A 14,133-nucleotide genomic window follows, 5' to 3' on the forward strand; every position below is an offset into this window, starting at 1 on the left:
CATTTTGTGGACTGTAGGGGCCAGAGGAGACCATTGTAGTTCTTACAACAAAATTTCTCATCAGGACTAACGAATGCAGTAGATTAGAGCGTGATGTTTTGGAAATTACCACATTTTTGCTTGAAATTTTTCAAGAAATGGAAAAGCCTGTCCCTGGGTGACTGACGCCTACAGCAGGGGGTGTCTGCGTAAGGATTTGCATTTTATTTTCTGCTGAAATTGTGACCTCAGGGTGGCCGGAGGTTGCTGCGGGGGTGGTGCCCGCCGAGCCACGGGCTGTGCCCGTTAGATTTCATCCCCGTGTGGATCCCTCAGACTGGATTAGGTCAGGCTTTGACTTTGTCAAACTAAACGAGCAAGAGGTTTGGTGTTTGCTTCAGGGTGGGCTCTTCTGTGAGCATCCCTTGCGCGTTCCTCATCAGGGGAGATGATGAGGGCGGAACACGCTCAGCAGCTGGGGCTGTTGGGATCAGCTGTCCCTTCCACCTCTCCTCTGTCCATCCTAGATTTCCAGAGGATAAACCAAAACAAGCTAACAAAAAAAGTCCTTCCCACCCCATTTTGCTTCATTGTTTAAAAAATTTTTTTAAATGAGTGAAACAATCAAGTGTATCAACCTCCCTCGATTGCTCAGACGCTGACTCTTTAGTAAGAATAATTTATGGCCTCTACATTAGTTTAATCAAAAATAGGACAAAAATAAAATCAGTTCCCTACCTGTGGAGCTGAGGCTGAAAAGTCTGATTTTATTTAAAGCCTGCCTGTACCATTGGTCAGGCGTTGGGATTGTCTGTCTTGGGCCACCTTTAATCCAGCTGATGTGTGCTTTCTTGCTCCACGTGAGGAGCATCAGCACAGGCTGATACGCGCCCAACTGCATCAGTGGCTCTCTGTTTCAGAAGCCTTGAATCCAGAGTCGCTGAGAGCTGTGGAACCACAGGCAGAAGGTGCTTTGGCAGCTTTGGAGGAAGATTGGAAACGATGGTAACCAGACTGGTCTGGTCTGTGTGCTCCGACCCACAGTGGTGGCGGGCTTCCGTGTGGGTCTCTGCAGAAAGCTTCTCTTGAAGGTGGCAAAAGAGGTTTTAGGCAGTTGTGTCAGCACTTGTTAAATGGTGTCAGAATTGGTGCTGGGTTTCTTCATACTCTCCTTAGCCCACCTAATGTGCCACCCGTTCTCTCTGCTCACACCCTGATAATGCACACACGGGATTTCTTTTCCACAGGCAGAAGCCGGTGCTGGAATTGTGCTGTTGGTGTGGTCAGCGCTCAGCCCCGGCCACCAGGGTGGAACAAAGTACACTGGGAGAAAAGAGCATGCCAAGGGTTTGGTATAAACTCCTTGCCTCGAACAGTAAAGTAATCCCTTCCGCAGCACCATCTGGGTGATGGTCTACGCTGAGACCTCTTCTTCAGGGTGAGGAGACAAGAAAGGTACGCTATTCAGGGGTTAAAATGAGTTCCAGGTACAAAGGATATAATTTCTTAGGGACAACATGTCAGTCCCTGATACTCTGGATACAGCTGACATTCGGGTATCCAAATGGAACTGATTCAGGGCGGGGGAATGTTCCCTTCACAGCTGCAGAGTGGTGTGTTAACGTATTAAACAGCACCGAGCGGGGAAAAACAGAACTGAAATGTCGTCTTTGTGCATTGTGGAACTTCAGCTGCCATTTGTTAGCCTGATGCAAGGACGGGGATGAGGGGTGTCTAATACTGATTAAATACATATATATTCAAGTAAACAATGCAATAACAAACACAGTTAATTTTACAGCTTGACAGAGGAGCTGTTTTGTGTTACAGCTGACCATGATGCGTGGAGGATCCTTAAAGCATTAGCACGCTTCAGGGAAAATGGAGTTACAGTGAGGGGCTTCGGCTGTAGGCCAGATGCAGGGCAGGCAACAGATCAGCAAAGAGAAAAGCAACAATGAGTGTTTCAGCTGTTGTATCTGCGGTAGGAGGTGTGTTTGTAGGACGCAACTAACGTGTCACGTGGGATTTAGGAAGGGAAGGTCTCCAGAATGCACGCGCAGGCAGCAGCGACCTGGAAGCAATGTTAAGGAGCCAAGATGACTCTTCCGTGAGTCTAGAGATGAATGTGCTTTTCCAAGAGAAGGGTTGAGGTACAGCCGTGAAAAACAGCTTTATCCTTTCTTCAGAAGTGAACAAGCCGCATATTGAGTGTTCTTCTCTAGGACGTAAACACGTCAGTCTCTGAAGGCAACAGCCCCGCACCAAGAGCAGCATCAATAAAAATAAAAGCCAATGTCTGGAAGAGGAGATAAAACAGCCACACTAGATTAACAGTACTGCAGGTTCAACACGCAGCTTCTATTCGATACAGACTTGAATGGTGTGACTGGGTTTCAGTAAAAAGATCTTGGGTAGAAGGAACAGATACTTTACAAAAAAAGTAAAAGCATGAGTGATGATGCCATATGCTGCCAGGTCCAACATTCCTCTGCTGAGGGTTTGCTGAAAGGTGGTTAAAAAGGAATAGTGACATATCCTGAATTAAAAGTGGTGCAGCTTCATGAAGGTACCCTAAGTATCTCAGTTTTTCAAGTTCTGAAATGTTTGTTATTCCTATACTTAGAGTGACATTTTTAAAGGTACTTGGCTGTTTAATCACAACACTGGTCCAGATTTTCTCTGTGTGCGCTCGCCTCCCGAGATCTGTGTGAGCTGGGCATCTAAAAATGTATAAATATTTTATAAAACATCATAAAAACAGTAGCTCCCTGTCTGCAGAACACACTGTTCACTCAGAGCATCTCTGTCACCCAGGGTTTGTTGAGGACAAAACCAATGTTGGAGAGTATTGGCCGGGTGTTTGGGTGCTTAGGTGTTTCTTTGGCTTTTGGGGTTTTGTGTTCTTGTTGCCACCTGGAGTTAAACTTTCATCAAGTGGGGGACGGTCAGGCATGTACCGCGTAACGTCTGTGGCCAAGGCCTTGTAGCGGGGGCTGATGCGGCGCCCGTCCCTGGTGCTGGCCCTGATTTCTGTTGGAGGGTTTTGCTGGTTACAGCAGTCCCACATCAGCTGCACATCTTCCTTTGGGGCCTTCCTTGGCACGGGTCTGCAGGGCTGAGGCACCCGTGAGCTGAAACATCACAGGAGGAAACAAGTTCTTCATAAAGTGTCTTCTCCTGCTAAGAGTGTAATCTCTTTGTGGTGACTGAATTTTCTTCCCTGAAGTATGTCAAAAGAAAAGATGAATGTCAGAACCCATTTGGCTTTGAGGCAAAATGTATGGCATTTGAAAGGGGAGCTCTACGTTTGCTGGTTTTGCAGGAAGCAGCTATGCAGAAAATGTGGAGAGAGCGTGCAATGTACAGATGGGAATTCAACCCGAGAAAGCCTGCAAGATTCAAATAAATGCAATTTCTGCAAATACAGAAGGACGAGTTGGAACATTCAGAGCAGTTGTATGGTCACTTGAGCAAAAAGGATTATGGGCTAGACAAGCATTGCTCTGGGATGCCCCTCCTCCCCCTAAACTGCATCCTCATTTTCTGCGAAATGTCAGCAAGGGCAGAGGAGGCAGTTCCGATTGGTAAGAAGGGACAAAACTGATCACAAATACTTGCACAGACGTGCTGGCCTGATGTTAGCCAGCCAGCACTGGGTGCCAGCAGAACGTCTGGTGCAATAGTCCTGGGCCTGCCCTGCTGCTCGAGGTGCAGTAGGAATTCACTCATGTTTTCCACTAAGCCAAAATACAAGGACAGTGCAAAGATGAGCAGATGCCCCTGGGTTAGCAGGAGTTACGCCCTGTATAAATATGTATTTGTTCCTCCAGCAGAACAGTGTTTTGGATTGGGAAGAACAAGAGAGAAAAATAATCTTTATTCACTTTGCAGAGAATTCTGGCGCCAGTCGTGACCGGGGCAGCGTGGGGGGAGCGGGGGTGTGTTCGCACCCTGTTCTGTGCCAAGGCCCAGTGTCTGCCTCTGGGTGTGAGTGGAGGGCTAGAGCCTGTTCTCCTCCCCGCTCCCCACAAAAACGCCCACCTGAATGGGTTGTACCTGTGCTGACTGGGAATGATCTCTGCTATCCCCAGCCCGCTGCTGCTGCTGGAGAGAGCGTGGCTCGGCATGGGACATGGGGGGTGCTGGGCGTTGCCTGAGCCCATGGCCTGGTCCTGTCAGCTTAGGGGGAAAGATGGGCTCCATCACCCCAACTTCCCTAACTCTTGCAGAAGAAAATCTAACTTTGTGGTGTGGGGGATGTTTTTATAGTGAAGTGTCACAGTGGATTGATTTCACCTAACTGCGGCTGTCCGGACAGCGTCTAGTGTAAGCACAGAGGAGCTTCTGGAGAGCAGTTCATGCCACCTCCACTGACTGCCTGTTCTGGATGTTAAGTCACCCTCTGAAGACCTGTCGCTGCCCAGGCAGGGCTGGGGCAGCCACAGGAAGGGCCCCAGCCGGTGTAAGGGCTGTGCTGAAGGAAGGAGCTCCTCGTTTCGCAGGGGCTGTGGATTAGTGCTAACTAAAACAGGGCTCCTGTCCTGTCAGTGATTTGGCTGTGCAGCCCTTGTGCTGGTGGGACTGCAGGACGGGTGGGCAGTGGGACAGTCGCCTCTGAACTGTGGCTGTCGGGAGCTGAACCCAGTCTTGTGTTTCTGTAGCATCTCAGGTTGCTCTTTCTACTTGTCGGGAAAATCTTGAACTCAGGTTGCAAAAGTTACATGCATGATTTATAGAAGCAGTTGCCTGCATTGCTCTTGACAAGAACATTTAAAAACATATTGGTGGGAGAGAATGTGACTGGACATGTTATCCCAGGGGAACAGCCTCCAGCTCGGAAGAGAGCGGCAAAGCTGTCTTGGAATATGACAAAATACACAAAAGGAGCGATGGGTGGATGGGGAAATGATGTCTCTGGGAGGGGACCAAGACTTGTGCACAAGTGGTGAGGCATGCTCAATTATTAAATAGCACCAGGACAAGCCTAAAAGCCAAGTATTCCTAGTCGTATCACATCCAGGTAATCACTTGATAACCCTCAAGTAGTTTTCAAGCAGAAAGTGTTGTGGGCAAGGAAAACAGTCCCTCACAGTGACCAGAATAGATCTTTTCTATGGAAAGAGAAGTTTCCCCCAGGCTGGAGGGAGCCCAAGTCGTAAGAGACCTGTAGGGAAGGAGTTAAAAGCTCATAGCGCAGCCAGAGCCAGCCTAGGGATTAGTTAACATGACTGCTGTCTCTGTCGTGCTTCCCAGGCTCACCCCTGGCAGTGGACTGTGTTTATATACGAATCGCTGGGCTGCTCCCGGGGGTCTTGCTGCAAAAGAGTTAACAACCAAATAGCAGATCGGTTCAGAAAAATCCCCAGGAGCACCAGGCTCCAAAGCACGTGGGACCTACTCAGACCTGTTAGCACCGTGTCAAAACACAACCCCATCACCGTCCTTCACACAAGAAGGCTATTTTGTGTTAATACTGCTTTTTGGTACTTGTAATGATTTGTAAAATCGCTTATACTCTCTAAATAAACAGTTACAGAAAACAGAGATGGAAAGAAAGCAGTACTTTGCTCCCCTGTGTGGCTTTCATTCTACTCACAGCTCAAGGCATCTACTGCTGCCTTGTTGCCAACTCACACAGGGCGATGGTAGCCCACTTTCTTTTGCTTCCCCTGAGCATCATGTACAGCACTATTCAAACCTGCATCAAGAACGTGAGGCTTAATTCACCTTCCAGCTCTGACATGGAGCAGCATGCCTGTAGCCTGAGCCCCCTCCTCTGCTGCTGCAGACAGGCTGACCCCTCAGGGATGAGAGCAAAGCTGCTTGCAGGGCTGGCTCCCTCCCTCGTGCTCGAGCTGCTCGGAGCCAGAGGACCACCACGGTGCCCTGCACCAGTGCTGCCTCGAGGCCCTGCCAGCACCCATCCCCTCACGGCTTCTGCACAGAAACCAGGCGCCGAAGCGGGGCGGGAAGGAGTCAAACCTCTTTGTATGCCGCCATCTCAACGCCTCTGCAAGGAAACCTCGTGCCCAAGGTCACCCTCGCATCATTTAAAAGCAAAACTCAGCTGTTTTGGCCCAGGTGGATACATCTGCCCCTCAGTGTAGGGACACCCCCGGGCCCTAAGCAGCCTCACCCAGCTCCCGAGGGCTCCTCACGGTGGGAGCTCCCCACCGACACGGCGAGGGAAATGCTAAGGGGCTCAAGGCTTTTCCCGGGCTCTGACTGACGCCCGGCTCCTGCCGTGGCAGGAGTTCCGCGCCTCTGAGGAGGCCGAAGCACGAAGGGTCTCACGCCCCGCTCCGGGCCCCTCCGCCGCCATTTCCCATCCCGGGGCCCGCCGCGCCGCCAGGGGGCGCTGTGAACGGCGCGCCGAGCCCCGCCGCCGTCTCTGCGAGGCGGAGCGCGCGAGGCCTCGCTGCCCGGGCGGCGCGTGCGTGCGTGCCGTGCGGTTTGGCGCGCGCGGCGGCGGCGGCGGCGGCGGCGGCGCGGGGGGGGAGGGGGGGGCGATGGCGGGCGCGGCGGCGGCGGGCGGGGGAGGCGGCGGCGGCGGCGGCGGCGGGCCGGGAGCGGGGCCGGTGGCGCAGGGGCTGAAGGAGGCGCTGGTGGAGACGCTGACGGGGATCCTGTGCCCGGTGCAGGCGGTGCGCGCCGCCGCCGAGGAGCAGGTGAAGGTGCTGGAGGTGACGGAGGGTGAGTGAGGGCCGCGCCGCGCTGAGCGGGCCGGCGGCGGGGGCCGGGCGGGGAAGGGCCGCCGCCTTCCCCCAGCGCTTCCCGGTACCGGCGCCTCGTGGCCGCACCTCGGCCTCGGCCAAAACTTCCATCCCCGGCGCTCGGGCCGGCGGGGGGCGGCGGCGGCAGCGGCGGGGGGCGGCGGCCCGGTGCCTCCGGGGCGGCCCTGCCCCTCCTCCGGGGCTCCGCTGCGGGATCGCCGGCGCGGCCGGGCTGCGGCTGCCCCTGGCCTGCGGCGGAGGGCGGCGGGCAGAGCCGCGGCGGGGCTCCGAGAGGGGAGCGGCCGGGGGGGAGCGCGCCGAGCGCAGGGTGGAGGGGCGCGGGGGGTGGCGGAGCCGCGGGCCAGGCCGGCTGCTTCGAGCACCTCTGTCCGCCCGAGGCGAAGGCACCGGGGCTGCCCGTGGCGCGGTCCCGGAGAGCCTCCACGGCCGGGCGTGCGTGCCTTGTGTGTGCCCGCGTCCTGTGGGTCATCGTCCGCACCCGGCCTGTGCCGGGCTGAGTGTGGTCAGGGCGAAGCTGTACCCGCGTCTTGTGTGAAACCCCTTTGACGGGGCTCCCGGTGCTCCAGGGTCTGTTGTGGAGAGCCGAGGAGATGCGGGACGCTGGAGCTGGGTGGTAGCCGGCCTGTGGCTTTGGAAAGGCAGAGCTTAAAAGAGCAAGCGCCCCAAATTCAAACACTGTCTCTAGTTATTCCATTACTTATCTGGCCTTTTTATGGTGGCACTAAGCTAGCTCATGCACTTGCTGCTTTTCCTGGGTGCAAGCTACAGTTAAAAAGCCTATTGATGGTAACCTTTTATTGTACTTCACTTAAATTTTATAGTCCACCCCAAAAAACTGGCATTTCTAGAAACCCCTGGAAGATTTGAAGACTCTACTGCTGGAGAGCGTGGCACTGCAGCCCGTGGCCCGGAGTCGTGCCCGTGGCCTGGCAGCTTGATGGGCTGGTGGTTCATGGACCCTCCTGGAAATTTTGCCTTACCTTTGTCTGCTTGTGCCCATATGAAAGTGTTCTGTGAAGTGTTTAAAGTCTTTCTGCTCCTGAACTTCAGCTCAGAAATGTTATCAAAGGAAGTTTGCTGTAAAGGGAAGGAAGGTATAAGGACGTGACTGGGTAAGAACAGGGTTGTGATTACGTTACCCTGGGAATGAGACCGGGTCGATGAAAGGAAGACATTGTTCGATAAAATGTTTCTTCTTATGCGGCCCCTTAACAGGTGCTTTAACACTCTCAGGTTAAGTTTTCCCTGATGCATTACCAGGAAATCTGTGTATTGCCATGCAGCTATTGGAGCTTTTAACGAGTGATTTGATGGCATTTGCAGAAGGACAAGTCTGGAAGTGGTGTGGGGTTCACTGACCCATGGTCACTGGACCATGCAGCCTTGCAAAGCTGCTGTAGTTGGTGTGCTCTGCAGTGGCGGCTTTTCTTTTTCCCAAAACAGTTTAAATCTTATCCCAAGAAATGAAATCAAGTTTGTGTAATGGTTTGGGTAACATTTCCAGGAAAAAAAATACTTTTTGAGAGCTCTAGGTGATGGATGTCCCTAAGGTCCCTTTGAGAGCCCAGGAACGCAACAGAATTGCACTTGGTGGATAACATTAAGGGCAAGAGGAATAGAGGCACCTATGCTTCTGTTTTTCCACTGTTTTACGAATGTCCTAAAGTCACCCAGTACTTCTCTGCAGTTGCCATCCCAGAACTGCCCAGGTCTGTTGCAGGACCTGCACCCGTGACCTGGAGGAGGCTACAGAATGCCTTCTCATGCAGTTTGCTGGTGACACCAAACTGGAGGGGAGGTGGCTGGTGCCTTCAGGCAGGGCTGCTGCCCAGAGAGCCCTGCAGGAGTGGACTGAGAAGAACCTCCTGAAATCAGCAAGGGCAGATACCGGGTTCTGCACCTGGGACAGGAAAACCCACCACAGGGGTCAGGTGCTGCCTGGCTGGGGAGCAGCGTTCCAGCAGCCTGGGAATCCTGGTGGTTGGTGAGCTGGGCAGGGCCAGCAGCGTGCCCTGGAGGCCTCCTGCATCCCCGCAGGATCAGAGGTAGTGACCAGCCCTCTCTAGTCAGCGCTGGTTAGACCACATCTGGAATACTTGTCTGGTTTTGCTCCTGCCCCCCAGTACACGAAAGGCAGCAACAAACAGGAGTGAGTTCAGCAAAAGGCCATCAAGTCGGTTGAGGAACAGCAGCCCTTGACACATGAGGGGATGCTGGCGGAGAGGGGTTTTCCAGTATGGAGATGAGGGTTTTGGGGGTGGATCTGACAGCAGCTTCTGGTAACTGTGAGGAGGTTGTCAAGCCACTGGGTGCTGGGAGAAGATGAAGGAAAACAGGCAGAAACTGAAACAAGAGGTTCAGACTGGATATAAGGAGATATTTTTTCACTGTGAGGAGAGCCAAGCTTTAGAGCAAATTGTCCAGAGAAGCCGTGCCGTTTCCAGCCTTCAGTATCTCCAAGACCTGCCTAGAAAATGCCTGGAGCAACCTGATTTGATGCTGCTGATGCTGCTTTGATGATGGGGGTTGGACTGAAGACCTCCTGAGGTCTCTTCAGCTGAATTATTCTGCGCTCTGTGATTCCTCCTCTGTTGTCCTAGTCAAGCAGCATGGGAGGAATAAGTTATATTGTCCTTTCTGTGCTGTCTTTGGTATGGAGAAACTTGCAAAAACCAAGAGGAGGAGCTAAAGGAATACTGTGTTTACCAACACAGTATTATTGAGGTAAAGAAATGTAGATCATGTGTGTCAGAAGTACTTTAAAGAAACAAAAACTATATCATTAAGCAGTGTAAAGAAGATGCTGAAAGTAAAAGCGAGGCAGTAGAACAGAGCACAAATATTGGTGCTTTTAATGAAAAACAGATGAAGGTAGGCAAAAAAAAATTGAGGAAAAACTGGTTAAAGATATAAAAACTTACGATGCTTTTGAATGTTGCAGAAACAGAAAGCATTTCAGATAGTGTGCATGGCCACCAGGTGACTGAAGGGTACAAGGAGTACAGGGCTGCAGAAAAGCTGAATTCCTTGTGTTGACTTAACTTGCCACATTGAAGGGCCTCTACAGGAGACACAGAGAATCCATGTCAAGTTGAAGTACAGGTAGAAGCATTTTCACTTACCAGTTTACTTAAACATCAAGTGCTACGGGATGGATGTCCAAGAGTTTTAAAGGGACTCAAACATTAAATTACCATGCTATGAGTGGTGCTGTAAAACTTGCCACTTACGGTCACTTAGGGACCAGATAAAGGTAAGCTGGTAAACATGGGTCAGCTTTTAGTAAGGGCTCTAAGGTCAAGAGTGGAGGGATGGATGTTGAGGTTGTTACAGGTGAGTCAGTCTGGCTTTTGCACTGCCTGCAATGGCTAAAATCATGTCAAGAGTTGGAAATAGGAATGCTGGGTACCTGTGATTGTTGTGGCAGAGTCAAGCTGTGTTTAGCAGAAGAGCTGTTAGAAGGAGTCCTGGGACTGCCAGGAAGCTTTTAGAAAATTCCCCTACAGAAACTGAAGAAACTAAACTGCTGGGGACAGCTCTTGAATTAATAACAGATTAAAAGCTTGAAGACGAGAGGTAGAAGTGACTGATCATGCTTCACACTGCAGGGACATAGTCAAGAGTCCCACGTGAAGCTGGACTGCTCAGCGTGTTCATGGATGATGTGGAAAAGAGTCAATAGTGGTGTGGCAAAGTTGCTGATAGTGCTGTGCTGTTTGGTCTGGCCAGAGTGAGAATTGGTGGCAAAAAGTACAGACTGATTTCACAAGAGTGAGCCGAGTGGGCAGGCAGCAGGTGAGGTCAGTGTCGGTCAGCAAAGTAATGCTCGGGTAGGAGGAGACAGTCCAGGTGATACCTTAAAAAGTCATGGGCTGTCCTAACTGTCGCCACTGGGAGAAGAGATCCTATTGTAAGTGTGGAGAGTTTCCTGAGAATACCCATTCACTGCTCTGCCGAGCTCTGAAAGCCAAATGGACCGTTAAGGAGGGAACAGAGAACAAAGCACGACATAAATTCCTCATGCCTCTGCAGTCCGTGCCGCATGCATTACTGGCGTGCTGCTCACTGGAGGGATAAAGCAGGGCAGTAAAAACACAGCACAGAGACGTTCACAGAGGTGCGGGAAAGCTTCTGTTCTCAGAAGCAGCAAATACGTTGACTTCTGCCTGGTCAGAAGTCAACAGAGATGGAGACTCTAAAATCATAAGTGACAGAGAAGGTGAGTGAGGAGTGATTGTTTGTGACTTCTCATAAAGTTAGCGAGATAAAAATTAATTCGCAACAAGTAGAAGGAAGTAGACTGTTTCCCCCAGTGTGCAAACTATGGAACTCATCACTGCTGGATGTTGGAGGTAGGAATGGTTTAAAAATGGCTTGGCGTTCCTGGTGGAAAAAACTCATCAAGAACCATTAAACACACTGGTCGGATACACCACCTGCTTTGGAAGGTTCCCAGCACCACGATTTCCAAGGGGGCGTGTGGGGGCAAGCGTTGCTCTGCCCTCAGCTCTTTATTTAAGCTGCTTGCCAAGCTTATTAAGCCACTGCAGCAGTTAGCTCTCCCCGCGTGGCTGTGCTGCCCCACTCTAGCACCCGTTCTCCTCCAGGCAGGGTTTAGCCAGGTTGGGGTGGCTCAGTTTTTTTTGAGGATGCAGTAGAGCTCCCTGAAGCGGCTTGGTAGTGGGTCTGGCCAGTGCTTGTACAAGGGGGTGAGCAGAAATGCAGTCAGAGGTGGGAGCCTCTGGAACAGGCTGAACTGTCCAAGAGGCGTCTCCGCATGTCTGACTTGATACAGCTGTTCTGGAGGAATACGGCATGTCAGCTCTGGCATAAGGACATGGTGGCAGTTTCTTCCTGCCATGTCACACTTTAGGGACTTCCAAACATGTCCCCAGTGGCTCAGTGTCTTCCCTGCATCTTCCGTCAGCTGGGAAAGCGTGGGGAGTAGGCACCACCTGGCAGCGTGGGGATGGGACATGTGTCGTTGTTGGTCTCTGGAAAGAAGAAAGTTCACCTGGTGACCTGTGTTGTCTCTAGCTTTTAATGGAACATAACTAAAAGCAATGTCTGAGACTGCAGGGGGAAGGCAGAAGTGAGAGCTCCAGGTTGTGGAGTGCTGCCGCTCTGCGGGTGTCTAACTTGGCTCAACTCTGCCATCGACTTGTTCCTGGTGATGTGGGGATGGTGTTTCCATTCCCCGTTATCTGGTCCATCCAGGTAACATCATACACCACCTCTGATGGTACACGTGTGTGCATGCTGCAGTTTATGTCATATGACTTGAGGATAATTCTGGAATGTGTAAAAACGTTCACCTCTCTAGGCCTTACTGTATTAGAGAACACATGTGGAGGCCGAGACATCTCCAGGAACGTCAGAGCAGGGACAGTGTCACTCTGAAGGAGGTGTACGGTGGGTGTCCACTGGGACGGATCATTCTTTGACCCTGTTAAATAGAGCAATGTCTGTAACACATTCCTTAAATTATGCTGATAAGGAGTTTTAATGCCAACTTCTTATACAGCTGAAAAACACTGCTACCCGCTTGCCTGCTTAGATAACAAGTTTGATGCTTTATGGTGACGGTATTAAGTCTCTGAGCTATTTGCTCCTGTGCTCTAGAAGTGTGGTGGTGATAGATGAATGGCTTCGGGTTGGAGGATTGCCTTTCTTTTGCCTTTCTGCATTCTGTGTTCCTGTTTGCCCTTTTTGCAGGTAGAAAAGGCATTTATATGGCTGTCTTCAGCGTGGCTTATATTGGGACACCTTGTGTGTGAGAAGGCATCTTCAGCTCAGTCCTTTGCAAGGTTGTTTGGTGCCAGAAGCTGAGACATGCAGGTGACTGCGAAGATGGTGCTGACCTTGGCAAATTGACTCGTGTCAGTCTGGGCGTGCTGACCCTCTTCAGAGCTTGTCCATCTTGTTTGAGACCAGTCCTGTGCAGGAGACAACTGATGCTTTGGTTTGAATGTGATCTCAGATTTGAATATTGGCTTTATGGGTCTTGTAAACGTTCTTTTAGTGTCTTCCCCTCCAGAGTAGGTGGCTCAGCATGTACAGTTTGATGCTTTAAAACTCCATGGCTTCTCTGATGACATATGCATGATATGGTTTGCTCTCCATTTGTATCAAGAGAACAGCTGTAGGTACAATGTGTCCTGGTTTTAGCTGGGATAGAGTAAATTTTCTTTGTAGTAGCTAGTATGGGGCTGTGTTTTGGATTTGTGCTGGAAACAGAAAATTAACTGTATCCCAGCTGAAACCAGGACGCAACGATAGCACAGAACTTGTAGCATCACTGGTGCTTCACCACTTCAGCATGTTTTTGCTTATGGACGGCCCCTTCTCGACATAACTGTTTGATGCAGAGTAATTGCTGTGCTGCGTTGGGTACCTCCTTGGATACATGATTTTTAGGGTATTGAGTGGAAGGAGGGATTGTGGAGCATTTACAAACATGACCGCAGTATGTAGCTGTATGGGTGGTCTCTTGGCGGTAACTTGAATTATAGTAGAGTGGATGATGGGCAGAAATAGGTCGAAATTCTGTGAATGGATAAATTGCTCTGAATTTTTAACAGGAGTTAATATTTTAACATTGAACTGAATTTTTAACAGGGAAATCAAAACAAGAAATGACCACATTGAGCCATGTGATAGAAATGGCCACATTGGGACATGTGATACCTGACTTTCAGGGAGAAAGGGTATTCACAGCAGCAAATGCTGTTATTTGCACTGTGAAATACTGCAGACATTGAGTGTAGTGAGAAGTTGCAAAGAAGTGATTTCACGTGAGATGCCTAAAGCCATTGTGGATGCTGGAGAAGGCCGCCCTTAATCCTTCAGTCCTTTGCTCAGAAACGAGGATAATACGGTTGTAGTTTTCAGAGGTGTGCTGAAAAATAGAGTGCTTTTGGAGTAGTCACTGAGCATCATGATGGATGCTGAAGAAGTTCCTCAAAGAAGCACGTTTGTAGTGTGTAAAAATTACGGCTAAGCATTAGGTACCCACTTGATATTTCTCCCTAGTCTGGCTGCAGACACCCTCTGTGCTGGTCTGACCTCGTGGCTGACCCTGCGTTGAGCAGGAGGTTGGACAGGATGTCCTCCTGAAGTCCCTTTCAACCCGAATTAGTGTGTGATGATGTTGTTGAAAATCAATCCCATGGAACATTGTCTATGCCCATGTAGCTGGGGACTGATGCACAAGGGGCGGGCCGGCGTTGCGTAAAGGGAACTCGATTTCTGATGCTGCTGCAGTTGTGAGATCTGGTCTCTGCAAACTGAATGCTGTTTTAATTTGGAGTGTTGGCAGCCTTGGGGCAGTGGATTCACCTGCGTTAGCTGCAGCAGCTACCATGGCCTCTCCCTCCACCAGTGCCTGTCTCTGCCCCCGGCAGAGACAACTAAAAGG

General features: G+C 50.9%; 1 protein-coding gene across 1 annotated transcript in view; it reads left to right on the forward strand.

The window, feature by feature from the left end:
• Positions 1-6,476: 6,476 nt before the first annotated feature.
• The window catches only part of IPO9 (importin 9), a 39,224-nt gene continuing 31,567 nt past the window's right edge, over positions 6,477-14,133 (forward strand). The window contains exon 1 of the mRNA XM_064472331.1: positions 6,477-6,675. Within this exon, the coding sequence (XP_064328401.1) occupies positions 6,492-6,675 (184 nt within the window). The 5' untranslated portion in view covers positions 6,477-6,491. The remainder of the gene's footprint in view (positions 6,676-14,133) is intronic.

This window comes from Phalacrocorax carbo, chromosome 23 (assembly GCF_963921805.1).
Source record: "Phalacrocorax carbo chromosome 23, bPhaCar2.1, whole genome shotgun sequence".
In the NCBI taxonomy this organism is placed as follows: domain Eukaryota; kingdom Metazoa; phylum Chordata; class Aves; order Suliformes; family Phalacrocoracidae; genus Phalacrocorax; species Phalacrocorax carbo.